Source organism: Nymphaea colorata, chromosome 1 (assembly GCF_008831285.2).
Source record: "Nymphaea colorata isolate Beijing-Zhang1983 chromosome 1, ASM883128v2, whole genome shotgun sequence".
Lineage (NCBI taxonomy): Eukaryota > Viridiplantae > Streptophyta > Magnoliopsida > Nymphaeales > Nymphaeaceae > Nymphaea > Nymphaea colorata.
Window position 1 is genome coordinate 27,391,988 of NC_045138.2, and position 16,790 is coordinate 27,408,777.

Here is a 16,790-nt window from a genome sequence, read left to right on the forward strand (position 1 = left end):
TTGCCAATACTGTACAGGATGCAAATCAATACAATGAGACACGATGTCTCTTGGCTTAACTGAAGTATTGCAACTAAGAAATTTTTGAACCGTACGTCAGTTCTGCCAGTTCAACCCGCACAAAGAAGTAATTAGAAGACAACGTGGAACCATTCTTAGATAGAGTTGGCTTCAGGCTTCAGTTGTCCAACCCAGAGAAGCTGAATTCACTCGTGGAGAGGCTTCGTGGTTTCATTGCTCATTGGGCTACAGGATCAGCCTGACCATCCATCTTGGTGCCATAACCCTTGCCTAATCATTAAGTACCCATGCCAGAACGTTAGAAATTGGTCAAGCATGGACAACATTATCAGTACTGATGTGTAAATTGTAATACAAAGCCATGAACCACCTAAACAGCGTTTTCAGGTTAAATGGGCCTTGACCTGTGAATCTCATACAGAACGTCACGAACTGACAAAGGATCACAGGTTTGAAAGGTCTCAACTTGTTTATCGAGATCTCAACATCCTACACGCACTTCTACGCTTTTTATGTGCCTGTAGCTTAGATCCTGCAATTGTAATCAAGAGCAGAGAAGAAAATTACCACAGTTCAAAAATAGCAGACAAGAAAATGCGACCTACAGTGGGAAAGAAATATTGAAACAACTGTACTGTTTCACTGTTGGTAGGTTTGACAATATTTTGAAAAGGAATTTGATATGGTAGAAATTGTTGCCCTCTGTGGTAATCGAGGATATGTACTTTTAAACGATAGGTAGACTCGAAGATCTAATTGGAAAGTCTATTAGTGGAGATGACACATCCAGCTCCGGAATAAAGGAAGTAGAGGGCGGAAAAACTGCAGAACTAGTTTTCATCAACATGTTTGCATTATAGTTGCTTAGTGTTTAAGCAACTCAAGACTATTTTCCCATAGCATACCATGCTTTAAAGCTACTATAGATACGTGGAAGTGGAATGGACATGGGTGAGGAGTCTCAACGCCCCAGATTATAGCAAAAAGTTGAATTAAATAGAAAATGCTATATCCAATAAAGGGTGCTCTCATACTTACCCAGTGACTACTGCTGTCGCTCGTCGGCACTCAATCTACAATCCACTGATATAGCCCTTCTTCATTATCTTGAACCATCCTCATGCAACACCCAACACCAAACTGTTCACTTAAGGAGATATTCAAGGCAGATGTCAACGAAGTTCCAGCAAGCAGATGCATTCAATATGTGGTGTATGAGGAAACATGTCCACTGGCTGAACGCTTTTTAACTGGTAGCAACCTTCAAGATTCCGCTCCTCCTGCAGATGCCAAAACTACGGCTGAAACAACTTCGATCAAAAATAGGCATGTTCATGGGTTGGATGATTTATGGGTAACCTATACATACCACACCATGACACAGGTAATCCAGGTCACGAGCACATGTAGCAGGATTACATGAAACATAAACAATGCGTGGGGCCTTCAGTTTCAGTAGAAACCTTATAAGCTTCATGTGCATCCCTGGACGATTTGGGTCTGCAACCAAACCACATGAAAGTAATACGGATGATGAAATCAAATGAACTGCAACAGATATAAATCTGCAAGCGTTTACATGCAGAACCATGTTTATGCACAAGCAGTAAACAACGGACTCAAGGTCTGACCTGAAATTACAATATCAGGATGAGGAAAGTTATCACCAAAATTATCACTGATCTTGTTTAGATCCCCTTGGATGAATGTAGCATTATGTATCCCATTCAGTTCTGCATTCCGGTGAGCATCAGAGACAGCTTGTGCCACCACCTCGTAGCCATAAACATGCTTAACTCTAGTAAGATGGAATTGGATAATGTATTATGACACTATTATGAATAATTTATGCCAGCTATCTTCTAAATCAAGGAAAAAGGATATACATACTTCTCGGCCATGGTGAGGCCAATTGTTCCCGTTCCACAAAATAGGTCGAGAACTATTTCTGAGCCATCCCCTCTGAGGCCAGCACATTCTTCTATCAGCTTGTAAAGAAGTTCAGCCTTAAAAGCAGAAGCAACGTCCAAAATGGTTCAGAAATGAATTGATAATATGGAAAAGAAAACAAATGGAAAGAGTACCCAAAAAATAGCCACCGTGGCTCCAAATAAAAGAAACAGCCTAGCCAGATCAGATCTTAGGTGTCTAATAAGCAGGAAACTACCTTCAAGTATTGCTTATATGCAAGAAAAGCTAAAAAAAGGAAACTAACAGAACATTCTTATCAGATAGGAGCAGTTACTGGAGGTGAAACATTGTGACATCACCATTATTTATGTCTATGATTGGATTAAGCTGAACCAGAAGCAGATAGAAGTACAGGCATTTGTAGCCAGAACAAACCTAGATATCAGGCCACTCTTAATCCCTTCGTTTCTGGATGCACTTTTACATAATATTGTAGAATTTAAGGTTGTGGCAGATGATGAAAAATGTTTAACGTTCAACACTGCCCACCTTGTTACACGTGTTGCAAACACAACTGAAGCCACTTGTGTCACAACCAACAATACATAAATGCCTCAAAAAGTCATTTTTCACTTGTCATACTAATTCAAGACAGGATCCAATGTACAATTCTGCAAGCTTTTATAATAGGAAGAATAACTGCTTGCTGCAGCAAGTAGATGAGATTGGCTGCATACCTGATGAGAATTCGTTTGGAAGAAAGAATTTGCTGATATTTGAAAAGTTAGTCCTCTTAATGTCTCCATAATGGTGGATTTTCCATACAAAGTGTATTCCTCTTCCCCGGTAGATGTATTGCCAACAGATGTGTTGACATTGTTTACAATGCTAACCTATTATCAAAGATGGCAGAGAAGACATCAAATTAAGGAGAAATTTAGGGAGGCCTACCAAAGTGACCACAATTATGAAACACAAATGTCAATGCATGGGGATAAATATGTATCTCAGATAAGGTCACAGGATTGTGCCACTTTTTCCCCTTAGTTGCCATGCCATTTTTTTAGCTGTCTTGTGTTTTTTGGGTTAACAGGAGGTTATATAGTTTACCCGTCCTTTCTCCAGGGGTTCTGGGTAGAGAACTATAGAAGAAAGATGTGCATATAAGGGCATAACCATGGTTCTCACAGAAAGTCATGGTTTTGTGCTATGTTTTCCTCTTTTTAGCTGCCATTATTTTTTGTTCAGCAGCTGGAGCTATTCTTTACCAAGTACCGTCACCAGGGATTTAGTGTTCAACCCCAGAAGAAACCTGGATGCCAAGTCAATGCTCCACCTTGAACCGTGCAGCAAGAGAGATACCCCATTGGGTTGAACTCACGATGCTGTTTCAATTTAATGCATGCAGCTGAACCCATTACCACTAGTGCTGAGCCCTTGTGAGCTAGCCAACAAATTTTTTAGGCCACCACTTCAACAAAATATAAGAGGTTTCACAGCTTCATTTTCCATCTATTGTGATCTGTTCAATGTGACCAAGAACCAAAATGAAATAGACATACCACTTCAGGAATAGTTGAAATCCTGCTAACAAGTGGCTCTAGTAGCTCTGGATTGTAAGATGAAGTCACAAAGTTAACCATCAACTCCGGCAGCCCAGTATTGATACCTCTGAAAAGGAGTGTTTCAAAAACAATCATATTGTACTATATCTCTATAAGACAAAATATAAAAAACCTGCAAGGAAGAACCAATCCGCAAGTTTCTCCTCTCACATAATTGTCAATGAAGTAGCCAAATAGGAAAATATAAATTCAAACAGAAGGTGCAAGTGGCAATTCCAATACCTGCCAGTTCGTATCATAAGATGCTTAAGATAACCTTTGTGTGTTCGGGCATCATATGGTGAAAGGCCTAAGTGAGGATCCCTCCAACAACTCTGCACCACTGAAAGAACCTATAGATAAACAAAGAAAACAAACGTTTGAATCAACTGCAGATAATTTTTTTAACAGCAAACGAGCTCTATTCATGGCAAGAAGCTGAAAGCATACACCAACCAGCATCTAGACATGCTAAATTGCAAAGCAACGTCCACTCAGAGGTCAATTAAATAGCAATACGCCTGCCCAAGGATAAGAAACAGAAATTTATATGTCTAAAGGATAGACAGATCTCCTAGTGCAGAAAACTAATAATTTTTTGAGGTAATAGCCCCCACCAACAGCAGGTAATCATGTTCACCTCATGTCTATAAAAGTCGACAACCTTGAGAGAGCGTTTACAATTGACAGTTGGTTTTCTTTTTCCTTAAGCTCATTACTCTTTTCATTTCAAGTACATAACTTCAGAAAATGGTAATGCCAAAAAGGAGCTAGCTGCTTTAGAGAAGCTGACACCAACTTGGTTCTGACAGCAGGAAAATTATTGGTAACAGAAGTTATATATATATATATATATCAAGTAACATTAAAAACGGAGAGCGTTGCCCAGAGAATTGGAACCTAAACCAGAACATTCCGGCAGTTTATATGAGTCAAGCAGCCAACCATTAAAAAGAAGAAGAAAGATATATATATATACACGAAATCAAACCAAAACAATGTACCTCATTAGCGGCCTCACTCTGCAACAAGCATTTCTCGACGTGGAGGATCTTATCAAAGAAGCCGGGCGCGTGAAGCCCCAGAGCATGGCCGTCCTGATCTTCATCACTTGTGATCAATCTCTTCGTTCCAAAAGAAAATTCCATCTGGCAAACACAACTGGCTGACCAAAATTCCAACTCCAATGGAACGAGAGAGAGCGAGAGAAAGAGAGAGAGATACCTTGTTCCTGTAATTATATTTGATAGAGCAAGGGACGATGGGCTTCAGAGCGAGCGACTCCTCCGGAAACCTGCCAACCCGGATGATCAGGTCCCTGACCTGCTGCTCCTTCGCAGCCACCTGCGCTTCGTATAGGAGGTTCTGCGTGCGGCAACCCCCACATTTGCCGGCGTACTCGCACGGCGCAGCCACAACGTCCCTGTGGGGCGATATCGTGGAGATCTTCTTCACCTAAGCAATGCCACGCAAAGCCACAATCACACTCTAACGCCGAATTAGCACAAGTTCTCGGAGGAAGAGGAAGGAGACAGACCTCGGCATGGCTTCCCTTCTTGCGGGAGACGCGGCCGACGAAGCGCTCGCCAGGGAGGGCGCGATCGCAGAGCACGACGAATCCTGTTCCCTCAACCCTGCAGACACCTTTACCCTGGAAGGCCAAGCTCTCGCAGACGAGCTCCAGAGTCTGATTCTTCTTCGGAAAGAAGGGCGTCGGAGAAGAAGGAAGAGGAGGAGACGGAGCAGCCGAGGCGGAGGTGGAGAAACACCGAACGCGGCCGAAATGGCGGAGACGGCGGACAGGTGGCTGCCAAGGTAACCAAGGGATGCGACGTAAAGAGAGCGCTTGAGCCGCCATGACTGTGAGTCTCTGTACCTTGGCGCGCTTCACTTCACTCTCTCCCTCTCTCCAGAAGGCGAGTGGGATATGGCTCCGGGTGGGGGGCGTAAAATGGGTCCGGGTCTGACTTTTTCGGATTTGATAAAAACGTAAGCCGATCCAGTGTTGTGGTAGAGAAGCTGGGGAAGAACAAGGATGTCATATCATTATCGGTTCAAAAGCCAATAGACATGATTTTGAGAATGTTGCGATGAGAAACATATCCTAAATTTAGTAACTTTTAGTCTAATGAGGAATTAATATTAATAAAAGAAATGAACAGCTCTTATAATATCAAATTTTACTAAATCAATACTTTGCATAAAAACAACTTGTACTAAGACGTATTTTATGTTAAATTAGTGTTTCTAACATACCAGAAAGTTTGTATATTGTTTTAAATATTTTTTAATAATAATTTAAGAGGTTTTGTTTTTGTTCCTGATTTAAGCAGTGAGCAATATACCCCTCTCTCTCATGTGTATATATATATAATGTATTTTATTTAATAGCATTTTTTATATGAAGCCGAGAGATCAACTGTTTAAATAAACAATTGATTTCATATGCATAGTTTTGAAGAATCAAGATCCTTTTACATTGAAAAACTATCGATCAAGGGCAAAGGCATGTGGGAACTCTGTGGGGCATACGCCCTTCGAAGCCTACCCTTTGAAAGGTTAATCTAATGTTGAAACTTGAGTGAACTTGAGTGTAGTTATACTGAGTAGCCTCAAGAGATTCGAGCCAAAATCTCATGGTCGATTGGAAAAAAAATAATGGCTTTGCCCTGTTGTAGATCTTGAAATTCAATAAAGTTGTGTTTGATAGCTTCGGATTTTAGACCTGAGGCTGAATTAAAATTCATGTTTTGGGAGATCCTTAGTTTAAACAAACTAAAGATCTCCATAACATGATTTTAAATTCATGCAACATGTTAGAAACTATGGATTTAAAGTCAAAAGGGTGGGGGAGGGGTCCAACCTTAAATATGACTAGGTTTGTTCAAAAGGAAAGAATTGTAAAGCATGTTCAATTGCACAAAGCTCCACGTTTTATAATCAAACTGCTCCACAAAGGCCGCTGAAAATATATATATATATTTGTGTATGTGTGTGTGTTTGCATATGTTTTTAGAACACTTGTTCACGATATTATTTTAAAAAGACAATGTGATTGTGAATGTTGTTTCTAAATCTAAGAATCAAATGCTAAACACAATCTCGTAATATTATTCCTTAGAAATGATAGAGTAGGCAGACCTTTACTTAGATTATATTAAGAAATGCACCCTGCTAACGTACCCCAGTGCTATGAGAATCAATTCATTCGGATCAAATCGGTTTTAAACCTGTTCAAATTTAGTAACCAATATGGGAGAATCATGTATCAGGTTTAAAACATTTTTTTTTTAAAAAATCGGTAAACTTTATTAGTTGAGACATCTGATAGCCTAGGATTTGAGATCATTGAGAATCTCAATGGATTTAAGGTCTTCCATCCGACTTCAAATATGAGGTTTCTGGATTTAAGGTCTGTTTTAACTCGAACTGAAGTCCAGTTCACGCCACTAAGCAGAAGTTTCCGAGAGATATGTCCCAATTAATGTGGAAATCAGCCTCATCCAAGAATATGGATATCCAAAAAAGAAAGAAAAGATTGGCCCAGTTTGACAAATCATAGTATCAGGAAATGCCATATATACAACGATGAAGTATCTGTATCATATTATTAGGAAGTAAGGACAATTGATTTGCATTTGGGTGATTTAAATATATCAAATCAAATCTCGCTAAATTGGATATTATCCAGAAAACAAAACTTTGGAACTGTATCATCATCTTTTAAGGTAGTTTGGCAGCAGAACACCTTATAAGTGTTTTTATAAATCTACTTCAAAGATTATAGTAGGTTAATGAAACAATAGTTTATGTCTGATGAACCTATGCCAATGTTGGATAGATTCATGGGAACACTCAAAACGAGCATCCTCCGTCGTCTTTTTCCTTTCTCCTCCCTCCTTCCTTTTTTCCTCCGCGTCCCTTCTTACGATGAAATTTGTTTTCAGAAATATAAATCAAACTTAACAAACAGAACATGGTTTTGGAAAAATAGAATTTTATTTCTGGAAACTTGTTTTCGTTTCCACTTTTCCAAATAATTTCATTGTCAAATACAAAATTACTTACATGTATACATGCATGCATATGCATATAATGTATATACATATGCATATATATGTACATGAATATTTCATGTGTGTATATACATAAAATATATATATATATATATATATATTGTCTCCACATCTTATTATCAAACTAAGTCGGTCTTGATAAATCCTAATCCCACCTATTTATGTCATTTCCCCAAGCATAAACCCTCCATTCGAAAGGGTAGAAATTTTTTTTTTTTAAGTACAATCGTGTCCATGTGACCGAGTACGGGAAGACGATAAAAGGGAAAGTATGAGGAAACCCATTGGAAAACCGATTCCCTCGGCGCCAAAACAGAAAGTATTTTCCCACGAAAGGTGGGAAACCACATGTGTACTCCGTTTTCCAAGTCAACCGTCGCCAAAAAATAGGCTTCCGCTGCAAAAAGCAACGGCATTCAAGGAAACCGTTACAAGGCAAAAATTAACTCAACCAATGGGAGCCATCCACGCGCATCTAGAGGTCAGGACGTTTGGAGCTTGACCTTTGAGTGCTTAAACGAGTCACGTTGCTTTCTTCTGAAAGGTTTCGTGTCCCAGCACTATAAATACGTGGCCGCTCCCCTTGTTGTCCCATCACCCAGTCGTTTTCGCCATCGTTCCTTCTTCGGTGGCTTTATTCTGAAAAATAAAAAAAGAAGAAAAGGCCCCTTCTTCCTCCAACAATCCGAGAGCAGGAATCCATGGCGACCGCCAGAGGCTTCGTCTCCACCGCCCTCCTTGCGGCCCTCTTCGCCGCCCTCCTGTCGGCCGCGGCCGCCGCCGGATCCCCCGCGTCCGCCCCGGCTCCGGGTCCCTCCAGTGATGCTGCTTCCTTCGTTCCCGCTCTCGGCTCGGGCGTCGCTGCCGCATTCGCCGCTTTCTTCGTCGCTCGCCTCATGCATTGAGGGATGAGAACCGGTGCGGGGCTCTTCTCTTGGTCGATGGTCGGCGGGATTCGTGATGTGTTCTCTAGGGCTTTAGATGCGAATCTTGTTTCACTTTCCTCCCTGTCTCTCTTTGTCTCGGTGATTAGGTCGGTGATGATATGTTATGGGCCTTGATTCTTGGGTGAATATAAAAATGTCTTTTGACATATGCGAGAGATTTCTTCTGTCCCTTATTGATTATTAAGAATTCCGATTTGAAATCATGTTGGGTGTTCACGGTTTTACAGGATGGTGGCAGTATGTCTTTTCTTGATTCTCTAACCTTTATCGTTATCGAATGCTGCCTTACAAACCTAGAATTGATTTACTACAATGAAGAAGAATCACGACGCATTAGAAATTGGTCGTGATTCAAACTTCATTGCAGAACCTTTTTCTGAAGTTTTAGAAGTCCTCACTTGGCCTAGTCATTGGTTCAAACTTCAAATTTCACTTCCGCTTATCAGAATTGTTCGAGATACATGCAAAATGTATACAATCGCTAACGGTGTGTTTGGTTGCCCGGAAAACTTTTTCAACTTTTCTTAATCTTGTAAAGAAATTCAAGATTTTCAGTTAAATTCTTTTTTTTCTCAGCATCAGATTGAGAATCTTGAAAGGCCATCCAGTTCGTGTATTGAACAAGATGCAACATTTTGTTGGTACACTAACAAAAATGTAGTTAACCAAATTGTGTCTGTCTATTTGATGCAAAAAGAAAAAGGGGAAACGCTCGCAAGTTTACAAAGGGCCCCTCGTTTTCTTTCTTCTTTTTTCCGTCCGTTCTATTGTAACAAAATCGCCCTGCTGATTTTGCTTCTTTATTTCATCATTTGAATAGATTCTGTCAACGTTATTTTAGCAAATTGAGTGAGGATCTGCGTCGGACTTGTGGGCTCAAAAAGATTTTGTTGGGATTGTTTAAATCTGTCCGCAGGAGATTTCAGCCAAAAATTGATAAACTTGAAATTTTGGGTTCGAAGAATCGGTAGTCTTATAAAGAGTGGGTTCCCTTGGCTTGTTGATAGTGGTCCGGCTTGATGTCTTTTGCCAAGGTTGTCGATGGTTCGGATGCAACTTCATATTTCATTCAGAATGGAATCAAAGCAGATGGATTGAATAAATAAGATCTTAATCCCGTTAGTGATTAGATGGCGTATATGTTCTTAGGGGATTTGGATATGGTTTTCTATTATTTTATGTTTTAATTGGTACCTTATTTGAGTCAAATTCAGCAATATCTATATAATTAGATATAACAATAATGGTTCCAATCATAATCTCAGTCGATGCATTGACATCTGTAATTGTAAAAGAGGATTTAATAATTGAATTGAGTATTCATTATTCAACAGCTGGCTGTTAGGCGATTAGTATTTGGTTTGAATTCTTGAGACGTCAATCTTTCTATGTTGTAAAAGTAAGAGCACCGACATATCAATTGAAGTATATGATAGTGTCATTCCAAAGCACCAAAAGTAAGGGCTTCAGCTCTTTTATTGAGTTGTAAGATGAAATATATTCCATGCACACCCAATGATACTTTCTTTCTCTAGAAAGTGCTGCTTCATAAGTGGGCTCCATGGTTCTTGGTGAGGAAAAGACAAGCATACTCAAAGTAACACCAGCTAGACAAATTAAACCAGCAAATATGTTTTCTTAAAGAGCCGCGCCCCTTTTCCTTGTCCCTAGGACAAAAGAGGCAAGACAGTTAGTTATGGAGGAAGGAACGGAAAGCACAAGCTCATAAATTTTGGCAGACCCCACCATGTTCTCCAATGCATTCGCCTGCAGAAACCAATTTGGTGGTTTCTTCTAGCATCGAGAGAACATAGATCAAATAGGCTTCAAGGAGCCAGCTGAAGAACTGTGACAATGATGGGCCAGGAATTGTCAGCTACTGCTGTTGAAAAATGTCTTGCATAAGTCCTCGTTGCATTTTGAGTATTGGTTTTAACAGAAGTACCTGTAAAGCTTTCGCTTTTGCTGAACTCCAAAGCTTAGGTGCAAAATTCCACCTACATGCAATTTGAAGTCTAAACTAAGATAATACATTTGAAGCCTAAACTAAGATAATACACCTAAGTGAGTGGGAGGAAAGCCACCACCATTGAAAACGAAACCCTCATCCAACCTCTTGTACTTTTATGGTACATGACTTGCTTTTGGTGTCTTGAAGTGCAGTTACCACAATACTTTAATTTTACACGGTCTCTTGCAACACTCTAACTTACACCTTTTTTTATACAGAATCAATGTTTAGAGAATTTAAAAACATAATAGCCTTTTTTTATACAGAATCGATGTTTAAAGAATTTAAAATAAAAACTGACCATCTACCAGCTTTTCACTCCTGCTGCTGCACCAACTACATTGAAGAGCTATCGGCAACTATTTTCACGTAACTCAGGCAAAGTTTCAGTCGCTAGGGGATATTAGAGTTACGGCTCACATCAGATATTCAACATAATACTGAACCCCTTAACAGCCTCGCTAACAAATCATGGACCTACCTGAGGAAAAGAATCTCAAGCTGCTTTGAAATCAGCACCACATGCTCTCAGGTTGTAGCTATCACCACATGAGATTCTGTGCCTTCACTATTTTAAAGATGTTCGGAAAAAGAAAAGGCAAACGGCGGAGTTGTCAATTCTCATCCATACTCTTGTTTGTTTCCTAAACATTATATGCCTAGCAATTAATGACAAAGCTTCTAAGTACCTTTCGCCTGGATAAGTGATCTGCCGGGCCGATCGACGACTGGTTGACAGCCTGTAGATTTGTTGACTCCCTGGTGCAAAGTGATAGAGGAGGAGGAAGCGAGCCTTGAAACAGAAGATTTTTTATTACACTTGGTCTCACACACACAAAACTTGAGGGATAGAAAAAGTTCTGTAAATTCAGCCGCACGGTTACGTGTCTTCTTTTAATTCCCATCTACTGTTAACTTTTAATTTTGTGTACCAACTTCAATATTAAAATATTTTGAAAGCAATTTATTACCATAATAATATAATCCAAAGGGAAAGCCCGTGCAAGAAACAAACATGAGACGAGAAAATGATGCTGCGAACTCGGAATCGATTACTTTCACATGGACATACACTTGTGATACATATCTCGGCAGATTTTTCTCGCCTTTCCATCTCTCCTCTTTTCCTCCCCTCCTCTCTCTATCCCTCTCCTTCCCAAGGCAACATTGCCAGAAAAACTAATACAATAATAGAAAGAAGAACCGGGACTCAATATAAAAGATCAAAACCTAAAACATTACCGAGGATGGAGATAAAAAGGAAAGGAAAAACAGAAAAACGAGAGCGCCGGCCTTCAGTCTGAATCGCTATCCATGCTACCAACCATCGCCTTCAATCCCCTTGGTCTCTGCAGAAAAAAAAAAGCCAAACCATAAGCAATGAACGGTTTAAGGACACAACGTCTTGTCAGCTCAAGGGCCACGAAAAACAAATGCCATTACATCTATGTGTATGGCTTCACCCAGTGACATAAAAGGACTAAACCCAGTGCAACGTCCTTCAGTCCAACCTAGCCCAGACGGGATAAGGCGGAGGGACGGAACTCATGAACACCATCTAAGAAATTGGTGATCAATGGTCTAGACCCACCGTCACCTGCTATTGTTATTTGCTCGGTTGACAAAAGCAAAATATTTTCCGAGTGACCGGACAGCATCATCAAGCCAACCGCAGTTACTGCCACTTCTGCCATACTTCAACCATGCACTGCAGATGGCAACAATGCATCGGTGGCTTCACTTGTCTGGTTCAGCTGTGTCCTCCATGGTCACTAACCAGCACATATCATGATCAGCAATACAATCATAACATACTGTGCATTATAAATCCAAAACCAACTAAAAAATTGAGCCTGGAAGCCCTATGGCAAATGGAACAGTTTGTGAGTTAGATTCTATGACACCTAGTTTTATTTTTTCACTAATTTGGGCTAATTCATAGAACATAGAACACTCTGTGAGTGTTCAATGTTCCAACTGCCAAACGATCCCTTAAACTCAGCTTGGAAAATTTCTAAACACCAAGTCCCTATTAGTGCCTGCCACTACATGTTTGTGCAAACCAAGCAGAGCACCGTTAGGGATCTTGACCCACGTTGATGCGAATTACTCCATTTTCGATCTTTTACTGTAAGATAGGATCTTTTACCTTCTTGGACGTCTTCTTTTCCCTGACCTCATAGCGCTCATGATTTAGTTCGCACAGCCAGGAGCCAGGGCTTACCAACTGCAACCACCGCATAAATAACAGAACAGTTAACTGGGTGAGGCAACTAGTTCAGAAAAATCTGGAAAAGTCGGAAACAAGACACCAGAATCAAACATCATGACCATAGCAATTAAGGAACCGGCCAAGATTCACGTGGTTGGTAACTTTGTACTTGGCATTTGGAACGCTTGTCCAAAAGATGCCTCTTGTTAAAAGTCCCAACTCCTCCCATCACAGAAATTTAAAAATTAAAAAAAAAAAACAATAACTTGAGAAAGGGGAAAGTGCTATGACCAAGCCAGAGAAAGACCAGAGGCTTACGTTTAGGGTTCTCTGAAGAAACTTGGACCGCTTCTTGGGGCGCTGTGGGAGCTTGGACCCCTTCATTAACATGAAATCTTCCTCCTTTTCCTTGCAATTGAGGGCGATGATGAATTTTGGCCACACCACAGGTTGGCTTTTATGGTTGCTTTGATGGCCGTTCTCGTGACTGCCATTGTTGACGAGGCCGTTGGCCTTATGGTTGGGCTGCTTCTTCTCGGTCACCATCGTCTCCGATGATGCCAAGACCCCATTCCTGCCACTCCCCACTTTTGCTTGATGGTGATTTTGCCTGTCGGTCTTCTCCGTAGAAGAAAAATGGTCGTTGTTTAGGCTTCTTAATCCAAACAAGAATGGCTCCGAGTTCCTGAGAGACCATGAAGAAAATTGGAGCACAAGATAAAGGCATTAGAAACCCAAAGCAGTAAGAGAGAGAGAGAGGGAGAGAGAGACAGAGAGAGAAAGAAAGAGAGAGAGAGAGAGAGGATTAAATACCTAAGGACACGATGGGAGGGAGGATGCTGAAAGCCAGCCGACGACGAAAGAAGCGAGGACCCTTTGTCGGCTGCAGCGCTGCGTCTCTCCGCCCTGATCATCGTCCTATCGTCGGCCTCATCCTTCACCTGCACTTTGACGCACCTCAGACGTTTTGTGTTCCCCCACTGCAAGAAATGGTCAGGCTCCGGCGGTCGACATCCTCTGTTGTTCTCGACCTCCTTTTCCATTGCCATCGGAACCTTTCCAAAATTTTCCTGCAACCAAGAACCAAATGTGAAAAAAGAAAAGCCAGAAAGAAGAAACCCAAATCCCGCACCAGACAAGGAAGCATACCAGAATTTAAAACTGATACTGCTGGCCCTTTCTTCCGTCAATCGTTCTGTTAATATCGAATCTCAGGAAGGACGGAGGAAAAAAAGACGCCGTCGATTACAGGCACTTCAGACCCACTCTGAGAATGCAGAAACCCGAAAAGAAACGGAAATTTCAAAAGGATTTCACCTTCTGCATAACGAAATCACAGATAAGCCAAACGGCGAATGAAAGTAAACGCCGATGAGGAGAAGGCATAAGGCAGAAGAAGCAAAGAGAGAGGGAGAGAGAGAGAGAGAGAGAGAGAAAGAGAGAGTCTGCCTCTCTTTTTCCGTTTTACTCCTTTTATTCTTCCCCTCAAAACAAAGGAGGCACCATTTCTTTCAATAAATGGAGGGGGTGATCCCCCCAGCCCGATTTCGATCGGAAACAAGGGAAACAACAAGGCATCCTTCAATTCCCATTTTACCCCTACACTTCTCTCTAATGACCGAATTAACCCGCTTCTTACCTCCACTTATATATCCACCGTCAATTGAAAGATAGACGGCCAAGATGCGATTGTTCGCCGCCTCACACATGGCCAGTAAGGATCTCCACAGAACGCACCGTGACGGCCACCAGCCGGGTTGCTGGCCGAGCCAAATTTTCAGCAAGTCAACAAAATGACGAGACCACCCTCTATCAATCCGTCGAATTCCGTCCCTCTTCGCAGGACCTACCTAATCGTCCCCATCGCTCCCTGGCCATCTAGGGTTTTCGAGGAGGAAGGGAGAGGCTTCGGGGGAAAAGCAAGCCCCAATTTCTCATCATCAGCTCGCGAAGACCGATCTGCTGCAGCCGTCGATTGCCTCCGGCCGTCCGGTACGAGAAGGTCATCGGAGACCCGAGGTCGTCTTCCTGTACGTCCGACCGGCCGGCAACCTCCTGCCCGCAAGAAACCCTAGCTCAACATCGTAGATCTGCAGATCAACCACGTTTCGAAATGCCTATCGCCTCCATCCGCCGGACTCCAGGCAGATCCGTCCCTAAAGGTCGTGAAGCTGCCGTCTGCTTTCCTTCCTTCCGATCCGCCGGACGGCCGATCGGTGCTCCGGTGAAGGTGGACAGCGCCTGGGAGAGGGAAGGGCGCGCCTTCTGGGGCCATGGACGAACCTGACACTGTTGACTTTTTTTTCACCCTTTTTTCATGAATTCCAAATCTGTGGGCGAGCAATAATGCTTGGTCACTTGCGGTGAAGGACCAGTAGAGGAGCGAACTCGTGAGGGCCGCACTCATGTAGCTCGGATGTGGCAACAGTCTGATCGTCCAGCTCCCGATGTGCTGCGAGGTAACGGGGAACAACGGGTCGTGGAATGCCAGACCCGAAACCCTTAATGAATGAAAAATTAAATGCTAAATTAATGAAAACATTATCAATCGCCTAACGTAATTCATTTTATCGTTAAAAATGTTTTCTTTATGAAACGTAACCTCATTAATTTATGTACAAAAAATGTGTCCACCTGAATAGTTGAATTGAATTTTTTACTTTTTAAGGCTTGAGGCGTGACCTTCCACGCTTTATATGATTGAATCATGGGAATTTTTATATGTAAAGTGGTGCGGTTCGGTATTAAATATCTGAGCAAAAAATATCTCAAGAGTGTACTGAACGAGTGAAACACAGCAAACACGAGTAAAGTTCTCCTACCATGATCCCTTAAACAGCCAAATCTGAAAATAAAATAAAAAATCAGAGGTTCGAGTATTTACCTGGCAGCTTTCTTATCAACATTAAATGCCCCCGAATAAATTTTATACGCCATCAAAATCTCAAGTAAATCAGAGTCACCATTCCCTTTATGTTAATGGATCGAATGATCCTCATGTCATGACATAAGGGTGACTCTTCATTGTTCTTTCACTCACTATATGTATCCATCTATAATGGAACCAGTACTTGTTGGCTGGGGTGGGCCACTGCCCACACCAATCAATCAAAAATATCGTTCTTTTGTGTTAACTTTTCATTGTTATGACTCTAAAATTTTATGCAAGTTCTCCATTGATGAAAAATCTTGGCTTCACCGCTGAATGAAACCCCCATGGATTTTACGGCCGATGAAAAGTGAGGAACTGCCAAGGGCTCTCTTTCGCCATACCTGACATAGGGTAAATAAAATAAAAAATATATAGGGTCGTCCATCTTGTTGAACTTCTTTAAATATTTGTTTTGTGATGTGTATATTTGTTTTGTGATATATATATATATATATATATATATATATATATATATATATATATATATATATATATATATATATACTCCTTTGGATATGAAAATCTGTGAAGAAAATTTTTGGACTTGGACCAACATTTGAGAAATGTTAAAGAGGAGGTGGAGGTTTAGTTGAAAGGTGTTTTATAATGGTGCTATACAAATTTTAGTTAGCCAGTTTCCTGGCTAACAAGGGACTCATTTTATTATGGGAGTGGTTTTATTTCTTTGTAAGAAGTCATTTTTTAAATGTCGCTTTTATCCTGATAGAAGAGGGTCTTCTTTTTTACCTTAAAAGAGTATTTTTGTCATTTCCAATCCTCCTCAACCTAACATACAACTTGCTTTGAATTTTATGGGGTCACAAGACATTCTTAGCAAATTTTACGCCAGTTATGTGGCCAATTACACTTATATATTAGGCCTGGTATCCGGCTGGCTCGGCTCAGTAAAAATAAATAAAAAAATAAAAAATAAAATATATTTTTAATAATAAAATATACATCATTACTAAATAAAACTAAAAAAAGTTAATCGGACCGATCTGGGCTGGCCCAATATTTTATTGAGCCAGCCCGGGCTGGTCTTTTCGGGAGCCGATGCCCAAGCTTATTATATA

General features: G+C 41.0%; 2 protein-coding genes across 6 annotated transcripts; both read right to left on the bottom strand.

The window, feature by feature from the left end:
* Positions 1-25: 25 nt before the first annotated feature.
* On the bottom strand, positions 26-5,443 carry LOC116245994 (uncharacterized). Of its 2 annotated transcripts, XM_031617658.2 has the most exons (12): positions 5,074-5,443; positions 4,761-4,991; positions 4,541-4,684; positions 3,780-3,889; positions 3,495-3,603; positions 2,670-2,825; positions 1,912-2,027; positions 1,653-1,819; positions 1,391-1,521; positions 1,060-1,301; positions 426-553; positions 26-291 (listed from the first exon to the last, which is right to left on the bottom strand). In XM_031617658.2, exons 1-10 carry the CDS (start codon positions 5,392-5,394, stop codon positions 1,194-1,196), a joined length of 1,593 nt encoding a protein of 530 aa, XP_031473518.1. In that variant the 5' UTR covers positions 5,395-5,443; the 3' UTR covers positions 26-291; positions 426-553; positions 1,060-1,193. The 2 variants fall into 2 exon arrangements, with proteins under 2 accessions (XP_031473518.1, XP_031473517.1); XM_031617657.2 differs by having other exon boundaries at positions 26-553.
* A 6,159-nt stretch (positions 5,444-11,602) lies between these two features.
* Positions 11,603-15,098, bottom strand: LOC116246147 (uncharacterized). Of its 4 annotated transcripts, none has more exons than XR_004170659.2 (6): positions 13,932-14,391; positions 13,596-13,852; positions 13,101-13,467; positions 12,720-12,797; positions 12,168-12,342; positions 11,603-11,919 (listed from the first exon to the last, which is right to left on the bottom strand). XR_004170659.2 is itself a non-coding variant. In XM_031617869.2 (6 exons), exons 3-6 carry the CDS (start codon positions 13,829-13,831, stop codon positions 11,866-11,868), a joined length of 735 nt encoding a protein of 244 aa, XP_031473729.1. In that variant the 5' UTR covers positions 13,832-13,852; positions 13,932-14,049; positions 14,422-15,098; the 3' UTR covers positions 11,603-11,865. The 4 variants fall into 4 exon arrangements, 3 of the variants coding, with proteins under 3 accessions (XP_031473729.1, XP_031473728.1, XP_031473727.1); XM_031617869.2 differs by lacking the exon at positions 12,168-12,342 and adding an exon at positions 14,422-15,098 and having other exon boundaries at positions 13,932-14,049; XM_031617868.2 differs by lacking the exon at positions 12,168-12,342 and adding an exon at positions 14,422-15,098 and having other exon boundaries at positions 13,932-14,102.
* Between the last annotated feature and the right edge of the window lie 1,692 nt (positions 15,099-16,790).

Excerpts from the sequence above, each read along its gene's own strand:
- LOC116246147 (XM_031617869.2), bottom strand. The coding sequence starts at position 13,831 with ATGGCAATGGAAAAGGAGGTCGAGAACAACAGAGGATGTCGACCGCCG. Across the intron at positions 13,468-13,595 it reads CCCTCCCATCGTGTCCTTAG|GAACTCGGAGCCATTCTTGT; the intron begins GTATTTAATCCT and ends ATGGTCTCTCAG. Across the intron at positions 12,798-13,100 it reads TTCTTCAGAGAACCCTAAAC|TTGGTAAGCCCTGGCTCCTG; the intron begins GTAAGCCTCTGG and ends CGGTGGTTGCAG.
- LOC116245994 (XM_031617658.2), bottom strand. The coding sequence starts at position 5,394 with ATGGCGGCTCAAGCGCTCTCTTTACGTCGCATCCCTTGGTTACCTTGG. Across the intron at positions 4,685-4,760 it reads AATATAATTACAGGAACAAG|ATGGAATTTTCTTTTGGAAC; the intron begins GTATCTCTCTCT and ends TGTGTTTGCCAG. Across the intron at positions 3,604-3,779 it reads CTTATGATACGAACTGGCAG|AGGTATCAATACTGGGCTGC; the intron begins GTATTGGAATTG and ends ACTCCTTTTCAG.